Genomic DNA, 25,807 nt, shown 5'->3' with positions numbered 1-25,807 from the left:
GCCGGGCCCCGCTCTGCCCCCAGCGGGGAGCGCCCGCAGCCCCCTCAAAGGGACCCGTGAGCCCCTTCCTGGCACGAAGCGAGGCCTGTGCCGTGTTGTGCATTAGCAGCAGCCGCCTCCGGTTTTCTGTGTTTCCTTTCCCGCGAGCCTGGAGCACCGAGCAGGCTCTAAGCGAAGCAGAGGCTCCCGCCCACGCTTGCTGTGGCAGAGCTGGTACCACACGCACAAAGGCCCTGGGGCTCCAACTCTGTTTATTGATGCACTGCACACCTCTCACATTACTGTGGATCTAAACGAGAAAGTTCTCAATGACAGAGATGGACGAGGACAGGCACAAGGCTAAACACACAGTCCAGTTACAAAGTTTAACTTCTCATAGGCGTTGGTTATAGTCCAGTTACAAACTAACTTCTCACACAGGTTGGTTTAGATGGTTTTAAAATCCATGCAGTCTATTTGAAGAGAAATACAGATACCACTGCAGCCCCCAGCCTCTCTGCTGTTTGCCTCGCAGGTCGGCTCCTGCTCTTAAGAGCCCTCGGTGTCGGTGTTGTCGCTGCCTGTGGTGTTTTCCCAGTCTGCTTCGTGGTGTTGGCCCTTTGGTACTCTTCGCATTGCTCTTTTTCTGAAAACAGGAGTAGACATTTCAGTTTTAGAAGATGTTGAGCCTCTGAAGATAAGTTCTGTAACAAATGTAAATCCTCCCTGAATCAAGGTTGAGGACAGGGAACAGACAGAATAGAAATACACACAACAAGCTAATCAATTAAATCACACGATTATGTCTAAAATAGTCCTGCTTAATAAAGGCCAGACCTTCGGTAACGCTCAAAGCAGTCCTTCATCCTCCTCCGCTCCTTTTCTGCCAGTTCCTCATTGGCCAAGCCACACTCCTTGAACTGGAGAAAATGCAAACGCATATGAACTGCATTCCTCTGAAGGTCAGATCAATGTTATTATCCAGTAGGGCAGAACTGTTCTGTAACGATGGCTGGTTTTGAGGCTGATGTACTGTATTTGGCCTCTGCAAGGTAAGGCTGCAAACCACCCAAAGAAGCACGATGATCTCCTCTCGGACTTGTTTGCACGCTGAATCATTTCACGTGTAAATAAAGGGGGAAAACTGGAAACCCATGCCTTAAAATGACAAAGTACAGCTGTTCACTGCCCAAACCCTCACCTAGGGAAGTACACCAGTGTGTAGAGCTAGCTTCCAGCATCTGCTTGGGCCTACAGAATGAAGTACAGTGTGTTTACTCCTGCGCTGTCCACACTGTGTGTCCAGGATGGTAACACCTCCCGGTATGACATAATTTGACCATGTTTATTCTCTCCCAGTTGCAAATTTGAAATTCTATTTCATCAGTGATACTGAAGACAGTTAAACTGAAAAACAACCATAACCAGAGATAAAGGCCAGAAAATCATTTGAAGTACCTAAGCAAAGCTGGAGAAATAACCAGCAGATGAGTATTCTACTGTTCAGCCTCCCTTTTTGGAGGGGGTATTTTGCACAGAGTGCTTTCTGGAAAAGCAGTAGCTGCTTCCATGCTTCTCAAACCTAGTAAATCTATCATTAGCAAGAACATTAAAGATCACAAACCCCAGTTGGCATAAAGAAAAGCCCACAAAGATTCTCTTACAGTGGGTGACTCTAGAGGCAGATTGCTCTCTCGGGTGCTAAATTGTTGGTTTTGTCCTTCAGGGCAGTCTTCTAAAAGATGGAAAAATCACAGTGTTAGTCATAGTTGCCACTGTGAAGTAACTTCTCCTTCCATTAGTTCAGCAAACAGCAATAGCTGTAATATAACAGCTGCCCAACAGAGCACAGAGTCAACAGAACTGAAACCAAGCCTCAAAACATTTGGGATTCAGTCTTCTAATCAATGTGCAAGTCACTGTTCATTTTATTTGACCCCCTGAATCTTGCTTAGGATGATGGACTTCTCCAACAGGCTCAGAGAGACCATCTATCTAGTTTCTGCATATGGGGGAGCAAAATGAACCTTGGCAAAGCAAAACCTCTGCTTAATATCATTAAAACAAACAAACAAACAAACAAAAAAAACTATTGTGTTGAAGATGACCATGAGAAATCATTCTAAAGATTTTAATCACAATTTGTCCCTGTTCCCCAACAACTAAGTCTTGCATCAGATACCTAACATCAGGTGATATTTTAGTGAAACTCCTTACGTAGTGATCTGGTACTGTGCTACCTGATTTGGAACTGAGGTAGAATAATACAAGTATTTTTGGATCAGTGTTGTTTAGCTTTTGTGAAAAATCTCCCATCTCAGTAAATAAAAGAGATCGGAACAGAAGGTTTCTTCTGTGCTAGTTTTCCTCCTTTCTCAACATGTTTTGAAGGAGAATCTCAAGTTTTTAGAGGAGCCTGTTAATTCCTCTCCACACTGCTGAATCATTTCCACTGGGGATGCCACAAAAACAGAACCAGTGACAGCATTAATTACATGGTTCTGCTTTTGTGAAAACAGCCTGCAACATAAAAGGGAGAAGGGGAAGGAAAAGTCCCTGAAGAAAGCCACATGATCCTTCTGAACTGGAAGGATGCTTCTTCTGTTCTCAGCTCAGCCACAAATGCAAAAGGACTTGGGAAAAAAAGGCACCCAGGAACTGTTCGTCAGAGGCACTAGGTGATTTTTCCTGGACAAATTCAGAAGACAGATTACTGAAAAAAAGACTCAAGGACCTAGGGCAGTCTAATGACACAACTTTGCCATGTCATTCAGCTGTTTCCTTCAGCTATTTCAAAGACCACGTAGTAAACAGCATGTGGAGTTTTTTCTCTCCAAAAAGCTGTACTCACTGTTCCCAGCATCTGGGGACAAGTTCTTTTTATAGGTGAGAAGGATGGTGGTATGGCAGAATGCCTCGGGATTCTGGAAGCCTTGATGTATGGGTGCCTATTCTGAGTAATCTCAAGGAAGCCTTACTCAGAGTGCCAAGTGTGCCCCCACTGAGAAACATCTCTCCCAAACTGAGTCTCTAGTCACGCTACTTCTTCTCCACTAAAAATAAAAAGCAGGGATTGTCTTTTCCCATCCATTTGGAACACTGACTCATCCCTTTGAGAATTCTACTCTCTGTTTTGCCTAACAAAAGCCTTACTTTTAGTCAGCTCTGCATCTTCATCCAGATGACCATGAAGAGTAAGCTACGGGACAGAAACAAAGCAAGATATGAGAACAGCCCCTTATTCCTTCTCAGACAATAGCTAGGAACAGATGGAGAAACATAAGACACAGCACATGCATAAAACCGACCTTTCCCCATGGTGTCTTGCTGTCAGCAAAACAGGAGACATTCTGAGCCAAAAGTTACCAATCTACCCATAAATTTATCCTCCATGACTATATCCAGTTTTTTGGCCTGATTTATGCCTTTTGTCTCCAGACAATGTGAAGATCTCTTCCACAATGAAATGATGAACTAAGTAAAAACTCTTCACTGCAGATGACCCCAGGGTAATACTTTTGCCTGTTCACCCACAAGAGACAACCAGAAGCAACCCAAAATAATTTGATTCCACTTGCCTGCTTAATCTCAACAGTCTGAAACCATCCCATCAGAAAGTAAAATATAAACAATGCACCCTACTCACTTCCTGGGAATCTCTGGAAGAGGTGTCATCCAGGTCGGAAGTCTGAAATAAACCAGTAAGTTAATCACTGCTCATGAGCAATGAAGTTGCAGTAACGGAATATATATGAGACTGAAAGCTTCAGAAAACAGAGAATTGCAGACTTCCTCCCACAATCTTGTCTGACCACTTGGAGAAAGTACACAAGATGCCACACTAATTAAAAGCCCCATGATGTCTTATTTAGTTCCAGAAACCCATTTGCTCTGCTTCTGTTTCATCTAAATGGCTCATATGTGGTCTCTAGAGTTCACAACAGCCACATACTCTGCCTAAACGGAGCTTTCCGACCCCTCGTACACCTAACAGCCCCACGGGCGTACCAGTGCAGGTAGCTCCAGTTGCAACCTTTTCAGCTTGGCTTCCGTAGCCAGTAACTGACTCTCCTTTTGGAAGAGCTGCAGCTGCATTTCGTCACATCGCTCCCCCAGCTCCCGGATCTGTTTCCGGTAGGTGTCCCTCTCGACCAGGTTCTTGGAGTACTGTGTGTAGAACTGTTCCCTGGTCAGCAGTGCCTGGGGTAAGAGGCAACATGTCACGCATGGCACGTCACACAGCAGTACGTTCAGGGTTACAAGACCTGCCTGCTCCAAGCAGCAAACCAGGAATTAGCAGCAGCAGCTCCAGAAGGAATGTTTTATCACCTGGTCTCTTTCTGAAGCCACCTCCTCCAGCTGCTGCAGGACGGCTTCGATCCGTTTTTTATACATCTGGGTGTCCTTCCTCAGGGATGTGCACTGTAGTTCAAGCATCTCCTTTTCTTCTGCATACTGTTGAGACATGGTCAAAAGCACCCTGCCTGTGGGGTGAGTCTGAGCTAGGATCTCACCCCTTCTGCTCCATGCCGCAGCCTGACCTCCCTGCAACATCAAAGTTCAGCCAGATTGTCCAGCTGGAGGCAAAGCCAGCCAGAAGACCGGTCAACATGACCAGGAGGACTGCTGACATGATGGATTTACAAGCACCAGAGCTGTCAATTGTTACAAAAGCTCTCATCACCCTCCAGACCGAGGCATGGACCGTTAATTAACAGACACAGGCATCAACAGATCACATAGTTACTGTCACAGACACAGAATGCTAAAATATTAATGTGCCTTTTTTCCTTGAACTGTAACATGGACCCTAGAGTAGGAGCAGCAGGGATTACTGCTGAGCAGCTCCTCTGCTCCACAGGCAGGACATGGCAGGTGCTTCATCTGCCTGTATTATTACCCACTGGTCCCCAGTGGGAATTTGCACTGCACCACTTACTTTGTCTTGGAGCACCTCGGCTCGTCGCAGCTCCCTGCGGAGGTTGTAAACGGTGTTCATCAGCTTGCGGCGTTCTAGTATCTGGCTGCAGTCATTCTCCAGAGTTTCATTGGAGAGGCTCTTCTCCAAATTTTGCTCCCTGGCAACCTGCTGGACAAAGAAGGAAGTGAGATACAGCAACCATCTAACTCTGTTAACTCTCTCTCCACAGTCCCACATGCTCTGTTTGACCCGGGAGAACAAGGCCACAGCTGAGCCACGCAACCTCCAGTACAGCCCCATCGCTGCCGGGCTGAAATAAACAATCACTTCTTAGGATTCCAAGTCCAGTCACCCCCACCAACCTGCAGAGTGTTCTCCAGCTCCTGATTCTTGGCCAAAAGCAACTCCTTCTCCTGCTGTATCTCCCACATCACCTCATGGCTTGGACGCTGCTCTATGGCATGCTTCAATTTCATCGTGTGCTTACGCTCCAGTTTGCAGTCATCCTCAGCCTTCATGAGGCTGTGCTTCAAGTGGTCAATCTACAAGGAGGTTCAGAACGTATCAGCAAGAGGAAGAAAAGTCTGGCCTCCAAAAGCAGTTCTCTTGTGGCAGAGTTCTCACTCCCCAGACAAACGTGGGGCACGCTTTTCCCCAGCTCTGTTTTCCTCAGGAAGTTTGGTGCTCTGAGAATCAGAGTCTTGCCTGGGTGCTAAATTGGTACAACATGCTGGTTCTGTGCTGCCCTTGTGAGAAGGCCCTTGAGTGAGGGCAAGACCATTAATTCGTCACAGCACAGCCTGTAAGACAAGGGCTAGGGACCACCAAGAGATGCCATCTGCTAAGGAATATGCGCAGTACCTCATAATAGACTGGTCTGGACCATCCCAGGCAAAGACACATCTGGTGCACACAGCACAGCTCTTCAGGGCTCAAGTAAGAAGTGAAGAAAAGGGTGACTGACCTCTAGGAGCAGGTCCCGATTCTTCATGAGGGCAGCGCTCTTCTCCTCGCTCTGCTTGGCATAGCTCATCGCCAGGTTGTAGTTCTCGTCCTTGCACTTCCGCAGCTCCTTGCTCAGACTGTCCCGCTCCTCCTTCATCTTCTGCGCCCGCTCTTGGTGCTTGCGGAGCAGGCTGTCCCTCACCCACATCTCTCTGATCGTGTTCTCTTTGGTGTGCAGCCACACGGTGAGCTCCTGGGCCTTCTGCCGCTCCTCCTGCACAGTCCTCTGCAGCTTCATGATCTCACTCATCAGGAGCTGGCTCAGGCCCGATTCTCCAGCCGTGTCTGTCGGGTGGGCAGGCATCAGCCGCTGCTGTCCTGTCTGCTCCCCAGTCACGCATGCAGCACTGAGCCCACCCACTTAGCAACTTATCTGAGTCAAACTCAGAGGTGAATTCCCCCTTAAGTTACACAGTAACATTAAGAGCTGCTTCCCAGAACTCAGACTTTACCTAGAATCATAGAGAAAACCCTGCTTGGGTCCTTGCCGGTTATCTTCTTGTATAGCTGTGGATAGTAAAGCTCAAGACTTTCCATAAATGCCTCAAAGCCCTTGCGCCCCGTTCGCTGAAGAATGTCCAGGAGAACTCCTGAGAAAACAGCAATAGCTCAATTAATCTAGTTTTCTCTTTTCTTATTTCAGTTTCTAAGAATTACTCCAATCTCCCCACATGCAGGTTCAACTCCTTGGGATCAAATCTCCTGGCCAATACTAAGCCAACTGCTGTGGAGGAATAATTAAAGCTTAACCCTTCCTTGAACCCAGCTCCTGCTTCAGTAGGTGCACAAGTCTCGGACGGACACTTTATGTTATCCTGCCGACAGCTACAGAAGAGATAAGCTAAAAGGAAGCACAATGATGATTTCTGCAGCTTGAGGCTCCACTTCCAAATACCAGAGGCAAATACAGGGGAAAAAAGAAGTGTCACTAGGTAAAAGGTAGCAGAGAGAAGCCTAAGTAAGCCTGGCCTTAAGACTTCGAGCTCAGCTGCCTGCTTTGCACAGAAATAACTGCACCAAGTCAAGCCCAGGGCGCTTCTTGTCTGTGTTTGCAGTTTCCCAAACGGGAAAACGTGGAGTGTAAATTTAAAAAACAACATGGAATGTACCCGTTAGGTACTGGAAGGATAGCACGCTATTGCAACCCGCTCCCAAGAGCATGAGCTTCTCTTCAGAGCCAAAAGCTGCACTTCACCCACCTGCTTTCCGCTTGCGCATGACCAGGCTGGGGTCGTTGAGAACTTGTTCTTCGTCATCATGGTTTATCACCTGGCACTGGCGAAGGTAGGGCGTTATACGGGAAGGATCTATCACAGAGATCAGCTTCACCCGGAAGTTTTCCAGGTTATTCCAACATGTCTCATCGTTATCTTCTTCCAACATGATGGAGAGTGAGAAGTATCGCGAGGTGTCTTACGCGTCCTTAAAAACAGAAAACAAAAAAGCAGGCTCTAAGCCGCCTGGAAAAGGAGGCTGGGGGGGAAACCAGGTATGTTCCCTGACTGAGAATGGAGAAGTGTCTTCTACATAGAGGAACACATCTCTCATGCGGTTTAACCCAGCACTTGTGAATGACTTGCAGAACAGGACGAAATACTACGGTTGTACCTGCAAGAACAGTGCAGTGCCAGGCTGGGGATAGCAGCAGCTCTGAGGCCAATGCCAATGCTACTGACACACACATGAAGGAGAACAAGCGTGAAATTACGAGAAACCAAAAAAAGAGTCACCAAAGCTCGATGCTTGCCCTCCAGCCAGCTGAACTTCTCCCAGAGCACTGCAAAACAAAAGTGAAATGGTTTAGCAAGAGGACCACTGGTGATGGGAAAGTCACTGAGAGCCCAGCAGAGAGGAAATTCCAACAAACTCCAGCTTCCCAACAGCGCACCCCAAGGAGGTGCTGTCAGATCTCACTGACTTCATCACGAGTTCTCCAGATGCTCGGCTATGCTCGCAATTAAATCTTGAATTTATCCCAACAAACAACACAAAGAGGTTGGAACACAACACGAGCTGATGGCAAACAGCAATTTTCCACTTTGAAAGCGAGCGTCTTCTGAAGCGGAAGCATCTTTGAAGGCCTCCTAATTAGCTATTAGCTCTACTTTTTAAACAGTTCACACTCTTCCTCCTCCACCTCACAGCATTTGCGAGCCCTGTATTATTGCCTGGCTACACAATCCTAAATAGAACTCCCCCAGAAGGCTCTGTGAAAACCCCCAGTGGTGGCAGCCTGACCCGCATTCAGCTGTAGAAGGACCTGTTTTTTCTGCAATTGATGCTCTCAAATGCCACGTGCAGAGTGCCTCTGTGTGCTTCGGGGCTTCCTTCAGGGCTCCCCCACAGCAGCTGGACCGGGCGGTTATTAGTTACTTGCCTCCCGATGACAGCCTGCTATTCATCACACTCTAACTCCTCAGCCAGGAGCCGTGCAGCTAAGCAAATGCAGAAAATCCAACACTTCTGTACCCAGGCTTTCGTCTGAAGTCGGTTTTATCAATTCAAATAAGAAATAAGGCATTTTTTTCCTTCTCTTCCCATCTGTAGTCAGCCTGCTCCATAAGGAGTATTTCTGAAATCCCAGCCGTTAATTACTATGCTCATATCACATGCCAGCAACCTTAGCATTCAAGTTTTGTTTCATTTGATTTGAGGCAGAGAGGAAAGAGTTCTGACTATACCGGGGCTGAGATTTCACTCATCTTCCTGCATCATCTCTTCAAGCATTCCCACGTTGATAAATACCACACACCCCCCTCAGAGTTGTAAAATTAAAATCAATATAAACTAACAGGCATTACACGGACCAACCTGGGCCTACGCAGTCAAGATTCTTGTCTCTTACGTTGGTCTGGGAAACCCATCTGCGTCCTGTCCCTGAGGAAATGTGTCCGGGCTGCAGCCTCCCTTTATACTCCGGCTAGAGCAAAAATAATTCCAGGAATAAAACCGATTCAAGAAAAGGGGAAACTACTCAGCTACGCTCTGAGACAGAAAAGGGAGAGAATAATAAAGGCCCCCCAAAAAAGGGAAGCCTGGAGACGTGATGGGGGAGGAGAATGAAAGCTGATGACATTGCAGGTCAGCAGCATTACACACGCAGTGATCTAAGACTCACTCAGACTTGCGTTTCCAATCGGTACCGCTGAAGTACCAGCTATAGCCAAAGCTTCTTTGTGCAGAAAGATTAAAAAGAATGAAGGTCGCAGGCACAGGTCTGTCCAACTTATTTCAGGGGATAAAACAAGCTACTGAATTAGAAGACAAAAGCTCTTCAGGATGGCCTTTCAGCCACCAGTGTAACATCTTTGAATACAAATGCAGGTGGCAAGAACGCATTCTTGGTTGAGAGTTCAGCTGAGTGATGATTTCTAAAGCAACGCCTCTAATTTTGGATGTCCTTAAGCTTCAAGCACAGTTATGACAACTGAGCATTTTGAAAGGGAGTCAAGAACTGGCAAAGCATAGCCCATGAGTCCCAAACTCCAGGCTGTGGCTCTAACAGTAACTAAAGGAGCAGCACAGCAAGCAGCAGTGTGGTGATGTTAAACACCAATAAACCTTTGACTTCATCCCTCCCTTCCCACAACCCTAGAACCGTATCTGCAACAAAAACTCACTAACAGCCCGCTTTAAAAAAGCCTCGAGAATGTACACGCTCTGATACCATGGCAGCATGACACATTTTCCCATTAGCTTCCCACTCCACTCGTTGTTCTGCTAAATTTCTGTAGAATTTCTCCACGTTTTCCTTCAGAATGGGGCAAAGATGCTCAGAGATTCTATACCCCTGTGCCTATTCGTTAGGCATTAAATTAGCTTTACACTAAAAAAGATGCAGGAGCTCTGTTATCTGTGCCCTCACCGAATAGAAGTAATCAGGATGTCTGCTAATTGATCAATCTGCCACATGGATTTCTTGGAAAAAATGTTACCTAGATGGGCTTGGGGAAGACAGCCCACTGCAAGAGGAAAGCTATTTCAAAATACTTCCTCCCGCTCCACAGTGTCTTGACACACAACTACAGCAAGCTCAGTACCCCCACTGCCTGCCCATCCCCAGCTCTGCCAAAAGGGCCCTCACAGAAAAGATTTAGCTCACAGCATGCTAAACTCACCACTGAGCTCTTGGGAAATGTTGGCAGGCACAGTGCAAGGAAGCTTTCTGTAGCAGCTTCCCACTAGATTTTTACCAGCTTTGACTCAGCTAGCCTTAAACCTCTCTCTATGACAGAAATTACTGTTTTATGAATGAGGAAAGAAGCTTTTGTTAAGTGATTTGCTGATGGCTGTATGGGGCAGGCTGTGGAAGAATCAGGAAAGAATCCAAGCATAATTCAATCTTGCATTTTTAGCTACATGCATATTCATTTTCCACATTCTCCTTGGCTTTCTTTCATGTGGCTTACGAACTTCATTTTTCTCATTAGCAGTCACACTCATACACACGTTATTTAAAGCATTATTTACCATAAAGAACACAGAAGACATCAATAGTTTAAGTGAGAAAAATAAAACATCTGTATTTCAACAAATACTCAAGGCTCATCTGATACAAAATTAATCGGCTGCTTGTTCAGCAGTATTCAGTCAGCTGTCAAACATCACTGTCACGGCACCGAAGTAAACATCTGATCAATCACATACTCTGAATACAGATAAATCACATAAATAGGGGCTAACACAAAAAGGAAATAAATAACCAGCCTTGCTGGCTTCCCCAGGTCTCCAACAATCCCTCCCCGCAGCATTTACGGCAGGTGCGAGTCTGAAAGAGAACAGAATGGCTCTGTGCCTCAAAGCCTTCCCTCCAGCAATTTTGCTTCGTTATTTGCAACTTGTCTAAATAAGCAGACTTGTTTAGGCGATGAGGAAACCACCGCAGCCATTTTCCTCTCTTCCCCAGGTCTGGCTGGTCAGTTTGTTGGAAGCATTAAAAGTGAATAGTGCAAAGAGCGTCTCCTACTGCCATGGAGCAAGGCAGACCCCGGTCAAGTGACTCCTGTAACAGAGCACAAACAACCCCAGTTAGTCACAGGACTTGTTTCCTTTTCTTTTTTAAATCAGAAAGAACATTTTGGAGTTGCTGAAACGAGTTCTGAAGGAAAAAGGAGAAAAAAAAAAGCTTCCCTGTCCCACAAGCTGCGACCCTCTGTTCTTACATTGGCCTCGCCTTAGCAGCCAAGTCTGCAGCCTCGTCTGTACCTACTCACCAGGTATGATGCTAATAGGCAGTAGCAAGGTCTAAAAGGCTGCCAAATGCCTGAACTTCGTGGCTTTTATATAGTTTTATCATGCAGACATCACCTTTCCCCCCCCCGTGAAAGTCACAGTATCAGTCTTACTGTATGATTAATGGCTGATGGCAGAACTCAGTGTGCTAAGGGAAGGGAACTCAAAACCATCCTCTCCCAGGGTCATGATTCATTGTCTGAGCTGTGCCACAGACGAAGGTATTTCAGGTTCTCTCTTCGAAGAGAAGAAAGGCAAGATTCACAGAATGATTACTAACCCGTTTCCTTCTCACGTCCTTCTCCTTTTCCTGAGGCGGGAACTTCTCCTGATTTGAGGAGCGTTGGCATCAGTCATGTCAGTGTAGGAGCCCGGGACGGATTGTGCAGCAATCTCTTCGGCTCCCATGCCCTGCACGGTAAGCAGAACAGACTGCACACTAACACAAGACCCAGCATAATTTGCAGCAAAACCCCTCCACCCACCTTTTTATTTTAGGGAGCTCAGCAACATTGCCAGAATATTCCATTTGCATTCAAAACTAAGCATGGAACTCCATGTTATACTGCCATGACCACAGGTAGCAAAACACATCCAAAGGCATACATTTTTCAGAAAGATAACTGCTGGTATTTAGGCACCTTTGTCATCTTTCTGTAGAAATGGCTAGTGACCTTATTTATTCATCTTCATTAGCATTTCTTTTGTCTGGTTTGGAGCCACAATTTATTGAAATGCAAGTTTGAACTGCACAGCTTCCTGGCACGTTCTGTAAGGAACAGTGTGGGGCAGTAAGAGATTTAATTTAAAAAATAAAAAAAATCAGAGTGAGTTTTGGTCGATATCATGGCTTGGATCAATCCATATACTCTAATAATGTTTAGTCACATAGAATAATTCAGGAAGAAAACATTAAACAGCAACAGGAACAAACGTGTAAGTCCCCTTACGTTACAGGGGCTTGAAGAATATATGCGGTGAAAATCAAGGGCCTGATTTAAAAAATACAGGAACCAGGCCTTTACCTTTGTGAAGACCAAAGGCTCACAGCCGAACACGAGCGCTATTACCAGATGCAAAACTATGCTTACTCAAGACAACCACATTTCCGCTACACTTAAGATCTGTGAGTTTCACTCTAGATTCCAGTGGCAGCAATAGTTAGCTAGCAGTAACTTCCCACTTTCAGTACCTGGCACCTCTGTCTTACCTCATTTGGAAAATCAGCGTCTTTATCTCCCGGCTCCTCACCAACTGTCCTGTCCGACTGTACACCTAACTCACTCCCAGAACTCTCTTCCTCAGACACTTCGTTCTCACTCTGCCACTCCTCTTCATCACTCTCGTCATCCTGCTTCCTGCTGGCTGACAGAGTTGTCGCCACTTTTGGGGGAGACAGAGTTGCAAGTAAAGCAGGGAGCGTAAAGGCTGCTAGGAACCTGGCTTTCAGGAGGAGAAAAGCAGGGTCATCGCCCAGTTTCTGATGCACCAGCTCCGTGATGGCACGCAAATCAACCCCAGTGCCCTCATCCCGACTGGCATCAGAAGGCAGAAGAGATGCTGCTTGCTTCTCCAGAGCCGCCTTCTGCAGAAGCAGCCTCGAGAGAGTTTTTAAGTTGCACAAGAAAGGTGGGAAATAGGGCAACCTGGTTTGCAGTGGCGGTACCTGGACACCTTGCTCCCCGCTCAGCCACTCCTTCACTAGCTCCTCATCCTCCAGGGAAATCAGGCTGAAGTCGAGCAGAGTCTTTCCTGCACTAGAAGTGCTTGGCTGGGGCGGACCCCCAGCAGGCTGCGTAGCGGGTGGTTTGGAGGCGATAGGTCTGGTTTTCAACACTTGGGCAGCAAAGCCCTCAGAGTTCCTTGGGACACTGTCAGGAGGAACTGGGTCTCTCGGCTGGAGCACAACCCCTTCTGTAACGCCAGCAGGGTTGGAAGATGATGCGTTTGTTGCAGGGGAGTCCTGGTTCTTCCCCGAGCTAACAGGACTTGCTGCACAGTGGGAATCAGACCCTGGAGTACTTGCAGGTAGCTGTGTTTGGGGCAGCAGCACAGCATGCGGGGTTGGTGCATCAGCGGGAGGAGAATGCTGAGCTGCAGAGGAGTCAGAAGTCTTGGAGGAAACAACAGCAGAAGAAATATCGGGTGTGCTGCATGCAGGATTATTAGCTGAGGGCACAGGTAAGAGACTTGCAGAATGGTTTACAACGGTTGTCTTTCCCAGCAGTACCCCTTTGGCTAACTGGGAACTTGGTGCTTTCGTCTCTGCGTCGGTAGTGAGAGGCGTATTTGCTCCAGCTGGTACAGGAGCCACTCCTGAAGCACTGCCATCGGATGTCACACTTGCCTGGCTTTGACTTTTCACAGCAGCAGCTGGCAGTTCTTGGGGAACACCCACAACAGCTTGCACAGAAGTGGGGAGCAAAGCCTGCGGTGTCACAACCCACCTGAAAGGCAGGACGCTGCTGGGAACCAAATGGGAGCCGGCTCGTGGAGCTACAAGAGCAGGCAAGAAATTGACTGGCCTCTGCTGGGGCCTGTTACTATTCGGGTCACAGGTAAGTGGTGTGGAAAGAGACAGTTTGTTGTTGCCAGACTCTGTGCCAACAGGCATCACTGTAATTTGATGAGGCACAAAAGCTTGATTTTGCAACACTACCGGAACTGAGCTACCGGCTAGGACCTGACCATTGCACCTTCCTTGATCTGAGGCCTGCTTGGCTCCAGTTGGATTCAGGCCTGGAAAACCCCCTCCTCCAGGGCTACTTTGAGGAGCTTGCTCATTTAGTTCCTTACTGGATTGTACTGTTGGCCTTTCTGAGGAACCAGAGCTCTCCCCAGTTCCAGGCACTGCTGAGGAATGGTTTTCAACCACAGCGGTGGTAGAAGTTGAACGTGCAACAGAAGTAAAAGCTGGCAGTGGAGCTGGTGCACACTGAACATTGCTGTCTGTACAACCAACTGCTCCACGTTTGCTCCCTGCCTGTGCAGAAGGAATGATTTGCTGCGGTGGGTGCTGGATTATCAAAGGCCCTGGAACCAACATCTGTGGGGCAATAAATACTGTTCTCTGGATAGCTTTCTTGGCCTGGGATTCTCTTAGCCGCTTCTCTTTCAGCAGTTCTGAGACAGTTTTAGGCTTCTGCCTTTGTGCTTGGGCCGGAAGAGCCGCCTGCTTGGCGAGAGCAGGAGCGCTGCTCTCAAGGCCAACAACAGAAGTCTCCCTTGCTTTTAAGGCAACAGGTCTTCTGACACCATTCCTTGGTATGCCCTTTTGGGAGCTCCTCTGAGTACAAGGTTGTGATGAACTGCCTGTAGAGGAGTAAGTAAAGGGTGGGGGGAAACGTTTCAGTGTCTTCAAAAAGAAAAAATGCTTTAGAAGCCATTCCTTAGCTATTAAACATCAAGTACCCAGCACAGGAAGTAGCAAGGTTTCTGCTTGTAAGAGTTCCTACAGCACTATGGTATTTATTTAACCAAAAATGAGTAAGACAATGTCGTTTTGTTCCAGAAGTTCTCCTTCAGTTAAATTAATCATTAATACAGCAGTGATGAAGTGAAAGTTCTTGCACATCACGAAAATAAATGTTCTGGTACATACCTGAAGAAGTCTCCACATTTTGGGAAGCCTGCCAAAGAAAATATATTAAATTATACTTGAGATACAGTAGCACTTGCCACACCCATTGGAAAATGTCTACTTTAGTCAAGACTCCGGTAGGAAAAGCTTTGAAATGTGACGTACAATACCTGCTGAGGCCTTACTGCATTAGCCTTAAGCTCTGACTGCTTTAGTCTTCCCTCCCGAATAACTTTCATGCAACCATTGGTATCAATCTGAAAGAGCTGCAAGATAAGAAATTCATAAAAATTTGATTCAGAACAAAAATATTCTGGTAGTCAGTGCCAATATAAGATAGGAGAGGCTTTACATGAAAAATTCTGGGCACATTTTCACGCTTACAGAAAAAAATCCTGACATTATTAGAATGGATGCAGAATGTAGTAAGCAAAGATAAACCTTTTATTTAGGTATCAAATAAAGGAAAAAGATCACCACTGTTTAAAAGTAGATGCTATGAAGACAGTAGAACCTACCTGAATGAAAAGCGTGAACAGGGGAGTGCTCGAGAGACTGATTGACTTCATCTTCTCTTGAATGGCATAAGCTAGAAAAAGAGTCCAAGATCAAAATCAGCTGGGTGTTCACTTATAAGCTATCAGGAACTTGGGACACAGAGTAGGAGAGAACTGTCCCCGATGGGTTACCACTACCTTTTGTCTGATGGAAAGCCATCTTCCCAGTTTGCAAGGTGCAAGGCAGCAGCACATTGCCCACCCAAGGTGTCACTGCCATCAGAAGCTTTCTGTCAAGGTTTATTCTTCTCAAACGCTCTCTCTTTTGACGGTAACTTTTCTCCATGGTGTTCTGCAGCCCCTGAAGCTTCTGATCAGCAGATGTAGCAGCTCCAGACATTTTTGTTAAACCAGCGGAAATAGGTCTTACCATCTTTGATTGCTGTGCATGAATAAATACAGAATTAGAATCCCAATTTTGTAGTCCCATAACAAACTGTTCACAAGGCTGTTATAGAATAAAAAACAAACCACCTTTTCCCTCTTGGGACTACACTGAAATAAGATCTGTGATTCTTTGCTTATTTTCCACAAAATACAGCCTGGCAGTGCACACATCACAAGAAGAGACAAGACAGAAAAGGCACTTACAAGTTTCCTTTGAAAGCACGTGTTATTTCTTAATACTCTTCTGACATCTTCCAGGGTAACCCGCAGCACTTGTTTTCCACATCTGGAAGCCTTAAAAAGCAAGTACACAAGGAAAGGTATAAGGGAAAGAATCCCACAGAAGATTATTTGTGCTGACATTATACACAAAATGTACAAAAGTTTTCAAAGTTCCTGCTACTGAAAATATCTTAGTGTATTAGATCAGCCCTGAAGTGCAGACGTTTACCTTATCTTTTAGTCCTTGTGTGCTACCACAATACCAAATGCCTATTTTGTTAAAGCCTTAGCATGAAGTATCCACAAAAACCCACCCAAAATCTATTGGATGATTTTCTTTCTATCTTTTGGCTTAACAGTACAAGGGAAGAAATAGGGAGAAGTTTGAAAAAGTCAGCGACTCTCCCCTAAATTTCTGGTTAAAAAAAAAAAATTAGGCCTTATCTGCAATCAAAAATCAAAGGACTGATTACATCAGACAAGCATTTGCAAACCATGCGTACCATAACCACTTCTGTAACCAACAATCTGCAGCTGAGGGACGCACACGCTATTTAAGTTCACTGAGACAAAAATATTTTCTCATGTGTTAAGAATCGCAGTTTTGACATTTCGTATTTTACTAAGGAGTATTGTCCTGCAAAAATGTGCAAGGAGGGTTTGTACTGTTTTAGTGTCTGATCTGGGATGAAATCCCAGCTCAGAATGAGACGGATGCACAGGTAACTTCGTTCTTACAAACTCTAAGTCTACACACTCTAGTCATCAGAGTAGAGAGAGTAACCACAGTTCACCAGCCAGTTCTGCTTTATGAAAAATATGGAAAAAGTTTTGTGTCTGTGACACTGTGGGTAGTTTCTAGATAATACAGAGCTGGGCAGAGCACTGCTAGAAATTTCTGTTTAATCACACAGCTCAGTTTCCAATAGCACCCCCCAATGGTAAAACGAGAAAGCAACTAATAGAGGTGTCATCTACTTATCACTCATCACTTGCTGTCTTTAATGCAGGAAACGTACTTCCTGATCTAAGCTGAAATTCCATCAAAACCAAACTGAGAATCCCAGGATTTACCTTGTTAATTACTTCTACTGGATTCTTCACAGTGATGTCTGTTGAATGTGGGCGTGCAATGCCCCTCAGGATGGTGTTCAGTTCTGCAGATTTATCAGCAACTCCGTCCTTGCCTCCATCACACGGTGCACGTGGAACTTCACTGTTACTGCTCTTTGCGTCAGCACTCCCAGCAGAGAAAAAGGATGAAGTTTGGCATCTTCCTTTGTTCGACTCCAGTGTACTTGTCTGTGTTGGAATCCACAAATCGATGCTGGGAAATGCACACTCCTCCTTACTTGTCATCTCCTCTTCTGAGCTGTCTGCTAAGTCCAGTTCTAGGTCTTCGCTGCTACTCTCTGAACAGCTGGTGCTCTCTTCTACATGTCGCCGTTTCGCTGGCCTTGATCTTTTCTTCTCAGACAAAAAGAGCACAGAAAAGTTTTAGCCAGCGTTCACCCCTGATTTGCCAATCTCTTGAATTAGTAAGTTAAAAAGTTTTGTGGGGCAGTATCCTATCAGAAACGTGTGGCTTCGAAACAGATAGTGCAGCAACACCTGCTGGTGCTTTGACAATGGGAACATGACAGTATTTTTAGCATGGTCTTAAGCAACCAGAATATTTCTAAGAGTGCTTTGTGCCAAATCTGGCAACTCATTATGTACCTATTTGGAAAACATAAGTTTATGCCATCCTTATGGGCATTTCACGGCAGTAACATTAATTAATGATTGATAAAATTGATTGTATGAAATCAAGGTCAATTTTGGTATTGATTTCACATACTTTCACTTTTAGTTTAGAGAATCTTAATTAAAAAGATAAATGGGACTGTGACATAACAGGATTTTGTACAGTACCTTAGACCCAATCATGAGTTTCCACTTGCTTAGACACTGGGAGCCAGTCCGGTGAGGCAACTCAGAAGCAATTTTACTCCAGTGACCTAAAAGGATGAAGAGCAGAGCATATGGAAGCTTGCAATCACCACTATGAAGCAGAGCCTGCTTCTGTCAGCCACTTAATATAAAAGAAGAAATTCAAAGGGTAAATTACGAAATAATGCTTGCTTCTCTAAGCTTTTGAAGATTAATCCACAGCAACACTTACCCAGGCCATGCTTTTGCACCAGATCAATTAGCTGTTCCTCTTCCTCTAAACTCCACCTGCCTTTCTTTACATCACAGTGCAATGCTTTTAAGTACCTTCAAAATAAAAACATTAAAGGAACATTCAGTCTTGTTTGTACAGTTCTGATCATTACTGCATAAAAAAGGCTAAAAAAAACAGCATCATTATGAGATTTTCTAAGGGGTCCCATTCCTATTCCCTTAACACAGCATGACTACAATCTCTTTGCTCCCTAAACATCAGACCACACGATTAAGAATTAAGACGAGCAGGTGTAAAGCATCACTGAAATTATGACATGCTGCCTCTAAGCCTCCTGAAGTTGGGTCCAATGCTGAAGATTGCTCAGCACCTCTCATCATATTGGTGTCAGTTACAGGAAGCGACTACCTAGGTAATCTCCACAGATACACAGGCAATACGTGGATGACCACCTTTCCTCCCTACATGCACTCACTCAAGTTTCAGGATAATTTTGCATGGTTTAGGACAAAAACATTCCCAACTAATGCTTATCTCTGGATAAGCTTGGAAGAACAGTTGTTTCCTTTAGCGTACTTACCGATCTCTGCACTGAGCATCGCTCCTGCCTGGTACTTCTGTCCGAATTTTGTACCAGTCACGCTCTCCATACTTCTTCACTGCAGCCAACAGCATCTATGTTAACCACACAAAGAATGAGTTGAAACTCTCATCAGTAACACTCCTTGTAGGCTGAGACAAAAATAGCTCTATTTCTTTTCACTGCATTGCAAGGCTCAGAACAAAAGTGTTTGGGAGCTCCTAAGCCCTCTTGACTTGTAAACTGCCCACCTTAATCCATTTCAAATTCCTTTGTGCCACTATTAAAGCTCAGGTGTAGAAAACCATGCAACATTCTAACCTTTCCACTTTTGCACCCTGCAATTCTAGGGAATCAGAGAACAGAGCTTACGGCATCTTCCTCCGGTGTCCAGGGTCCTTTCTTCAAACTGGGGTCCACACTCTTGGTCCATCGGTAAATCAGCTGGGCAGAATCTCTTCCTTCCATGTAATAAGCAACTAGAAACGCAAAGGAAAGCTAAACAACCCCAGCTCTCTGAGCCACTCATAAAATTTGTTCTCTAGACCCTTCACGGGCTTCGCTGCCCTTCTTTGGGCACTCTGTACCTTACCTAAATAACAGGCCAAAAAGGTAGGATAAAAACACAGAACTGTGACTATTGTGGAGATGTAAGCACTCACAAAACTTTACTAATTCTTTCAACCAGAGCAGTCTGGGTGCTCTAGCACTCAGAAATATTAATACACGTAAGCCTGGGAAAACAAAAACAACAAAAAAGCAACTAACCCTCACACATGAATGGAAAATGTTTCATTTGTAAGTCACTTACTTTTCTTGTATGGGATATGACTTCCTACTCTCATCTCTTGAACAAGCTCTAAAAGCATCAGATCTTCATCTCTGGTCCATTCTTTCCTTTTCAAGGCTTTATTATAGGTTTGATACTTCTGCAGGCACTGGAAAGCTGTTCGGTTTGTCTTAATGCAATAAAAACAAAGCTACTTAGAAAAATGGATATTTATGAGGACAAACAGCAAGAAGGCTAAAGATCCTTGAACGCTTCTCAGAAAAGTATTAATTAACAATGAATTAACATTAACTTGCTTGGATTTCTGAAAATTGACATGAGATGCAGTCAAGTCAGAACTAACTGATTTTTCACCTCGTTTCTGGCCTCAGAACCTTACCCCCAACTCCTGGGCTATAGTCTGCCAGTCCAAATAACCATGTTCAGCAGCTATCTTCTTCAGCCTCTCTGTTTCCTCCTCTGTCCATTCCTTTTTGTTGATGCTCGGATGCTCATAGTTTTGCCAAAACTTCCTCAGTTCTTCTGAACTACGTTGTCCATCAAACTAAAAGAGATAGCAAAAATCTTGTCTTGTAGCTGGGACTGAAACAACTGGACAGACATGAACACCGACACAAGGGATATATTTTGTATTCCATACATATTTTATTGCTAAGCCTTTTCAGAATTATTAAATTTAACCAATAACAATAAATGTCCAATGCTTCCATGCTTGCAGTGTTGAGATCACACAATTATTAACTTCTAGAAGTGCACAATGAAAACAGAGGGTGAAAACTACACCAGCTCAGGTAACTCTCAAGAGAAGGGACACATGTCAGAAGTAATAAAACAGCTGATCTCCCAACTTACATGGATGTTTGAAATTTTCTCCCAGTCATGCTCATCAAATCTGTCTCCTAACAAGTCACTTTCTGGAAGTTGGCTAAAGCAGAAGATACAAAGAGAAAGAAAGAACCACATAAAAAGGTTAACTGAACAGTCAGTTTCTCTGCTTGATCTTGCTTCATCTTATTCCTCTCAGCTGCTATCAACTTCCACAAAAACTTACTACCTCAAAGCATCAGGCTCTTTAACATCCATAACTTTTCCCCAAACAAGGTTTCTTTTGTACTGGGTCTACTAAAGTAATTTTACTTGAGTATAAGGAATGTACCGTTGAAAAACAGCTCCCTACAAGATGATGTTGGTTTAGCAGGAGAAACAGATTAAAGCAATATCAAAATACATTGCTGCAGATGCTTTAGCAAGCAAAAGCTTGGAATTATTAGAATTTGCAGAGTTCTGTCTCCTTGTTGCTAAAACAAAACTATTTCAAACTGCCTCTATACTGGCTATGCATATAACATTGTAGATCAAAACCCAAAGCATGATTCTTATTGAAGAGCTGTGGAGATGAGAGCTCTGCAGGGTTTGAACGGCATTTGATAGTTTTATTTGTGTTAGCTTGTGTAAAGTTTTCTCCAAATGTCATAACCAGAAGTGCTCAAGGAAGGAGGGAACTTTAGGAATTAGCCTCCAAGAACATATCTGTGTTTTCACCAAGAACATATAAAGGTAGCTTCTCACTTAATTGCCTCTATTTCTCGTTCCACTTCTTTGATTTGCTTTTCCAAGATTTGTTTCTCCATTTCAGTCTTGACTTTTTCCAGTTTCTGATTCCAGTAACTCAACCTGTTCAAAGACATTTTCAACATTACTTAAGACTAGGTGGAAAGTAGGTCAACAGCATCATAAGATATATAGCAAAGGTGGTTTCCCCACGAGTATCATTCTTTCCTTCAATTTATTTCCGCAGTAAACAAAACTGTTCTCCTAAGTTTTCCCACATGGCAAACTCATCCTATTTTTACTGCTTCAATGCATATGGTTGACCCAGAACAGGTCTCAGATTAATCATTTTGGTATTTACAGAGATAATCAGCGATGGCTGCAACAGTAACAAACAAGACTGTACCAGCTCTAGGCACATAAATCTCACTGGACACACTGTTATTGCTCGCTTGCAACATATCAAGTTCAGCTTCAAGCCCTGTAGACTCTTTTAAGTTATACCACTGTATCAACAGAAGAAATAGATGGCTATAAAATGCTACAGTATCTTCAGAACAAATCCATTCCACCCGCCAGTTACCTGCAAAACAATCATCAGCTGTTTACAGTCCACGCTGAATGCTGTAACCTCTTGCCTATGGTCAGAACTTTACAGTCCAAGACCCATCAATACCAGGTATATACACAGATAATATAGATGTCAGCAGAGAATGGAAGATGCTGCCATCTACAACAGCGTCATCCTCTGCACTGGTGCTCTCAGGACATGGAGTTTGGGTGTCACCACTGCAATTCAGAGGGGCTCTCCCAAGCCCCAACGTGATAAAGAATCCCCACTGTGCTTTGCGACCTTACTGAAATTGCAAACAGCTAACACAGAACTTGCTGAAGAAGGCAGCATCTCCACGTATTTTCTCTCCTTACTTCAGATGTAACATTGTCATGAGAAAGGATTTTTGCACAGTACTTACTTCAGTAGCTTTGGCTGAAGCAGGCGCTGCAAGCGGTCACTTACGATTGATTTCTGCAATAGTATCTTCTCTCTGCTTTTCCCTTGACAAAATAATCAAGCATTCAGTGATTAGTATAAAACCACTGCCAAGAAAAAGAGACGCGTTGCTTTCAGCATCACTGTTAAAAGTATGCCTCAGGTCTTCGATAAGAGTTCATCTTTCATTTTGTTCAGCAAAGGAACTATCGGAAGCTAGGTAAATTATATTCCCCACCTAAACCACTAATGTCACGTCTGACCTTGGCAAATTGCAGCTTATTACTCAGTTTTACTTCCAAGTGGGCATCAATGAAGATCACCACCCAGGTGGATGTAACCACCTAGAGTTTTAAGTGTCTCTTGAACTTCTCTTATCCAAGCACTGCCCTTGCATGATCTCATTTGCTTTTGGAGTGTTCACGGGAGAGATGGAATGACACATCAAAAACAAAAGTGAAAGGAATTAAGTCATTAATAATTCAGCGAATCAATTCATAAAGCATCCCATTTACTTTTAAGCACTCTTTCTGTGAGGTATGAAATATCAGAAGTGTTGGTGTTTAACTGCAGATGCTGGGGGGAGCAATGATATGAAGACAGACATTTGTTATAGCAGAAGGCTGAGCAGCACATACGGTTTCTTACATTTTGTTGAAAGCAGTTGTTCAAAGGATTTTATGCCCTGAGCTGCCTTTTCCTTGGCATCTTCATTGGAAGGAGGGCCCTAGTAAACATTAGAAGGGTTGAGATACTTTAGAAGAGTCAGATACACAGAAAATAGAACTCTTAGAACTCTAGCAAGAGCCACTGAAAAAAAGAATGGTAACTCAGACTTGTACAGGCTGTCACATTAGAACTGCTCAGTCACCTTTCCTAGTAGTAGCTTGCAGCTACATCAGAAAACACAAGAAAATATAAGCAGATACCTCAGCAGGTTTGCCCACAGTTACACAGCACGATGCCAGGCCTGCTCGCATCAGCTGACCGTTGGTTGAAGAAGTATTCTGAATGCGGTTAGACGTAATACGTATGTTGGTACCTACTTAATCTATACTACCAGTGTAGGTACAAACGTGTAGTAGAATTACCAGTTATTACTTGAGTATTATGGTAACGTGTATAAGGTGACAGTTGGCATTTTAGTCAGGATCACTTTTTGCTAGCAACCCTTTAAGAACACTTGTAAAAAGTAGTGACACTTGCCTCAGAAAACTTAAAGACAGCCAGATTTCAACAAGTACGTTAAACAGAGTGGAACTGGATTGTGGACATGAAGTCAATCAAAGTTAAATTGAAAACTACAACGTTCAATGGCACTGCTCTCAGCTCCCAGATGTCATAACCAGCCATGAGTTGGACAAACATCTCCAGAATACAGTAAGGGAAAAAGAGATCGCAAAGTCAGGAATGACACTGATAGTTACAAGTTACAATGGAACACCATTAAAAGAGTTACAATTTAAATCTACCACTGCAAAAAAAAAAAAATATATATATCAGTATGTAATCTAGTTATATTGACTTACAATTCCTGTCGTTTTATCCTTAAAGTACGGCTTCATAAAATGGCCCAAAAATATATTTGCTGGTAAATTTCTGCCATCTCCTGCTTTTGCTGTCTTTGTGCCATCAAGTTCACACATGATTTCTTTCTGTAATGAAAGAATTAAACCATGTCAGTATCTTTAAATCCCCTAATTTCAGAGAGCAGTGGCTGAGCCATCACAAACTTCCCAGGAAGGGTGCAAATAATTTGCAGCACCAGGCTGCAAATCAGTGTACGTGTTACCAGTGGGATTTGGAACTTCCTAAGTTTGTATAGTACAATGGAGATAAAAAGAACCGTATGTATATACCGATGTGCTAGCTAAGATATTCTCCACTGGTAGCATTTCTGATAGTAAGAAAGGATGGACATTTCAGTAGGGTAAGCATTCCAAAGGTCACCATCGAGGTGACGCTGGTTTGAACTACCTTGAAGGAAATGAACCCCAGTCTCCTTGTTCCTGTCCACACAGGCTGGTAACTACACCAGCACATAAATAAGGACTGTGACTGCTGATTCCACTGGTAGCTATGGTACGTTAAGAACGTAGCGGAAGGTTTTACTGGGAACGAGAGGCAGAGGAAGATGACAGATGTTAACTCAAAAAAGCACAGGAACATTTTACTCCTGTTTGCTTACCTGCTGTTCTTTGTTTTGTGCAATGAGAAGCTCAACTTCTTCAATCTTCTCCTGGATAACTTCCTGGTACACATGGTTCATCTGCAGACAGGTTTCTGGATCTTCTGGCAGACCGTTTTCAGTATCATCATCACTACTGTCCTCTTCTTTTTCCACTTCCTTGAGGCATTTGAGAGGGTTAAAAGAAAAGTGAGGGAAATGCTTGCTCTTAAGAGCAGAAGCAGGTACGCAGCACGATAGTTATGTAACTCAATACTTCTATCGCGTTACAAAACTGATTCTCAAAAGAATTGGAAGCACCTCTCTCTCCCTGATAGCTGCTTTGAATGCTCCCAGAGGCAGTTACCTGCCTCGCCTAGCTCCCTTTCTTTCTGTCCATTACTCCACCATGCGATCTGGTCTAAAGTGTGACTCTGAACCTTGCCAAGAACTGCTCTTTACCCAGAACAGTGCAAAATTTCCTCTTTCTTCCTATCCCCTTCAGTAGACAGATGGAAAGACATGCTTAAAGAGAAAATGGTTACCATTTCTTCCTGAGAATCTGAGTCGTCATCTTCAGCATCTGTTAGACAACAAAAATACAAAAATGCTGACTGCAGTGAAAAACACACAGCTTCAAATCCAAAGACTTTTCAATTAAAGCATACAGAATAAGGTACTACATAGCACCTCATACACGAGCCTTAGGGTTTCCACATATTGCCAACGTTCTCAAGTAAAAATGTTCAGTTATACACCACACGTGCACTTTTTTTGTGGTTCTAGAGCAGGCAAAATAACAGCTTCTGCTAGCTACAGCAGCTAGCATCTAGCATTAGGCTGCATCTTGGTTCTGTGCCTCATGGTAAAACAAAGGCCTCAGAACGTGCAGACAAGTGAATATTCCCACCCAACAAACCCCATATTCTGTAACCACCTAGCAACCTTTCACCAGCCTTCAGCAGTACTGGTTTTGCCTTCAGTGTGGCTATGGAGCTGTGACACAATCTTTTGGAGTGGCACGATCAAAACTGAGGTGAAGGATTAGTGACAGCCACCAGAGGTACCGATACCAGAGCTTTTAATTTGCCCCCTTTATTGCTTTGAAAGAATGATTTCAGGAAGCAGCCAGGCTAAGAAATGGAATGGTGCAGTGGAGTTCACGCGGTCCGTTCAGAGAGCATGGAAACGGCCGATTTAACCATGACAGTGTCTGCTGGGCAGTCACATTTCCCAAGGCAGCTCGTCCCCGCCTGTCACGCCTAAAAGCCTCCGGGAGGGGATAGGGCGCTTCTCCGAGCTTCCCTCGCGCGTTTGCCCCGGGTTTCGTTACAGAAACGAGCAAAACGGCGGTGCCAGCGAGCTCCCCTCCGCTGGGAGCGGCTGAGGAGCCCCGGCAGGCGGCACCTCGCACCGACGCCAGCGGGCACGGCGGGTGCAGAACCCGGAGGCCCGTACCGGAGCCGAGGCTGCAGTCCGACACGTCCAGCCCGGCGCCGGCCCCGGCGGGCTGCAGGCTGCGCTCCAGCTCCTCGATCTCCCTCCGGATCTTCTCCCGCTCCGCCTCCAGCTCCATGGCGCCGGGGGGCGGCGCGGAGCGCCCGGACATGGCGGCGGCAGCAGCGCCGCGGGCTCCGCGGCCAGGCCAGGGCCGCACCGGGCCCACACTGGGCCCGCC

At 44.8% G+C, this 25,807-nt stretch overlaps 2 protein-coding genes across 7 annotated transcripts; both read right to left on the bottom strand.

The window, feature by feature from the left end:
• Nucleotides 1-224: 224 nt before the first annotated feature.
• CARD9 (caspase recruitment domain family member 9) lies at nt 225-8,889 on the bottom strand. 6 transcript variants are annotated; one of them, XM_035341789.1, is made up of 13 exons: nt 8,717-8,889; nt 7,105-7,327; nt 6,358-6,495; nt 5,865-6,190; nt 5,263-5,442; nt 4,919-5,068; nt 4,309-4,434; nt 3,988-4,179; nt 3,626-3,667; nt 3,133-3,178; nt 1,644-1,714; nt 805-899; nt 225-625 (listed from the first exon to the last, which is right to left on the bottom strand). In XM_035341789.1, coding segments are annotated over exons 2-13 (1,551 nt in total). In that variant the 5' UTR covers nt 7,289-7,327; nt 8,717-8,889; the 3' UTR covers nt 225-624. The 6 variants fall into 6 exon arrangements, with proteins under 6 accessions (XP_035197680.1, XP_035197676.1, XP_035197679.1 ...); XM_035341785.1 differs by having other exon boundaries at nt 817-899; XM_035341788.1 differs by having other exon boundaries at nt 817-899; nt 4,919-5,065.
• A 1,510-nt stretch (nt 8,890-10,399) lies between these two features.
• Nucleotides 10,400-25,768, bottom strand: SNAPC4 (small nuclear RNA activating complex polypeptide 4). Its single transcript, XM_035341772.1, has 23 exons — nt 25,588-25,768; nt 24,675-24,712; nt 24,151-24,309; nt 23,492-23,617; nt 22,611-22,689; nt 21,946-22,027; nt 20,990-21,094; nt 20,273-20,345; nt 19,800-19,964; nt 19,442-19,589; nt 19,003-19,109; nt 18,631-18,725; nt 18,048-18,142; nt 17,798-17,883; nt 16,958-17,350; nt 15,866-15,955; nt 15,413-15,656; nt 15,236-15,306; nt 14,888-14,983; nt 14,739-14,766; nt 12,348-14,449; nt 11,418-11,548; nt 10,400-10,907 (listed from the first exon to the last, which is right to left on the bottom strand). The coding sequence occupies exons 1-22, from the start codon at nt 25,736-25,738 to the stop codon at nt 11,429-11,431; spliced, it is 4,653 nt and encodes a 1,550-aa protein (XP_035197663.1). The 5' UTR covers nt 25,739-25,768; the 3' UTR covers nt 10,400-10,907; nt 11,418-11,428.
• Nucleotides 25,769-25,807: the final 39 nt, after the last annotated feature.

Source organism: Oxyura jamaicensis, chromosome 17, assembly GCF_011077185.1.
Source record: "Oxyura jamaicensis isolate SHBP4307 breed ruddy duck chromosome 17, BPBGC_Ojam_1.0, whole genome shotgun sequence".
NCBI classification, from domain to species: Eukaryota; Metazoa; Chordata; class Aves; order Anseriformes; family Anatidae; genus Oxyura; species Oxyura jamaicensis.
This window is presented reverse-complemented; position numbering and strand designations above follow the sequence as displayed.

Excerpts from the sequence above, each read along its gene's own strand:
- CARD9 (XM_035341785.1), bottom strand. The coding sequence starts at position 7,288 with ATGTTGGAAGAAGATAACGATGAGACATGTTGGAATAACCTGGAAAAC. Across the intron at positions 3,668-3,987 it reads AACTGGAGCTACCTGCACTG|ACTTCCGACCTGGATGACAC; the intron begins GTACGCCCGTGG and ends GGTTTATTTCAG. Across the intron at positions 900-1,643 it reads TGCCTCTAGAGTCACCCACT|TTCAAGGAGTGTGGCTTGGC; the intron begins GTAAGAGAATCT and ends CATTTTCTCCAG.
- SNAPC4 (XM_035341772.1), bottom strand. The coding sequence starts at position 25,738 with ATGTCCGGGCGCTCCGCGCCGCCCCCCGGCGCCATGGAGCTGGAGGCG. Across the intron at positions 17,884-18,047 it reads GGTGCAAAAGCATGGCCTGG|GTCACTGGAGTAAAATTGCT; the intron begins GTAAGTGTTGCT and ends TCATCCTTTTAG. Across the intron at positions 15,657-15,865 it reads CGTGCTTTCAAAGGAAACTT|CAATCAAAGATGGTAAGACC; the intron begins GTAAGTGCCTTT and ends ATTCATGCACAG.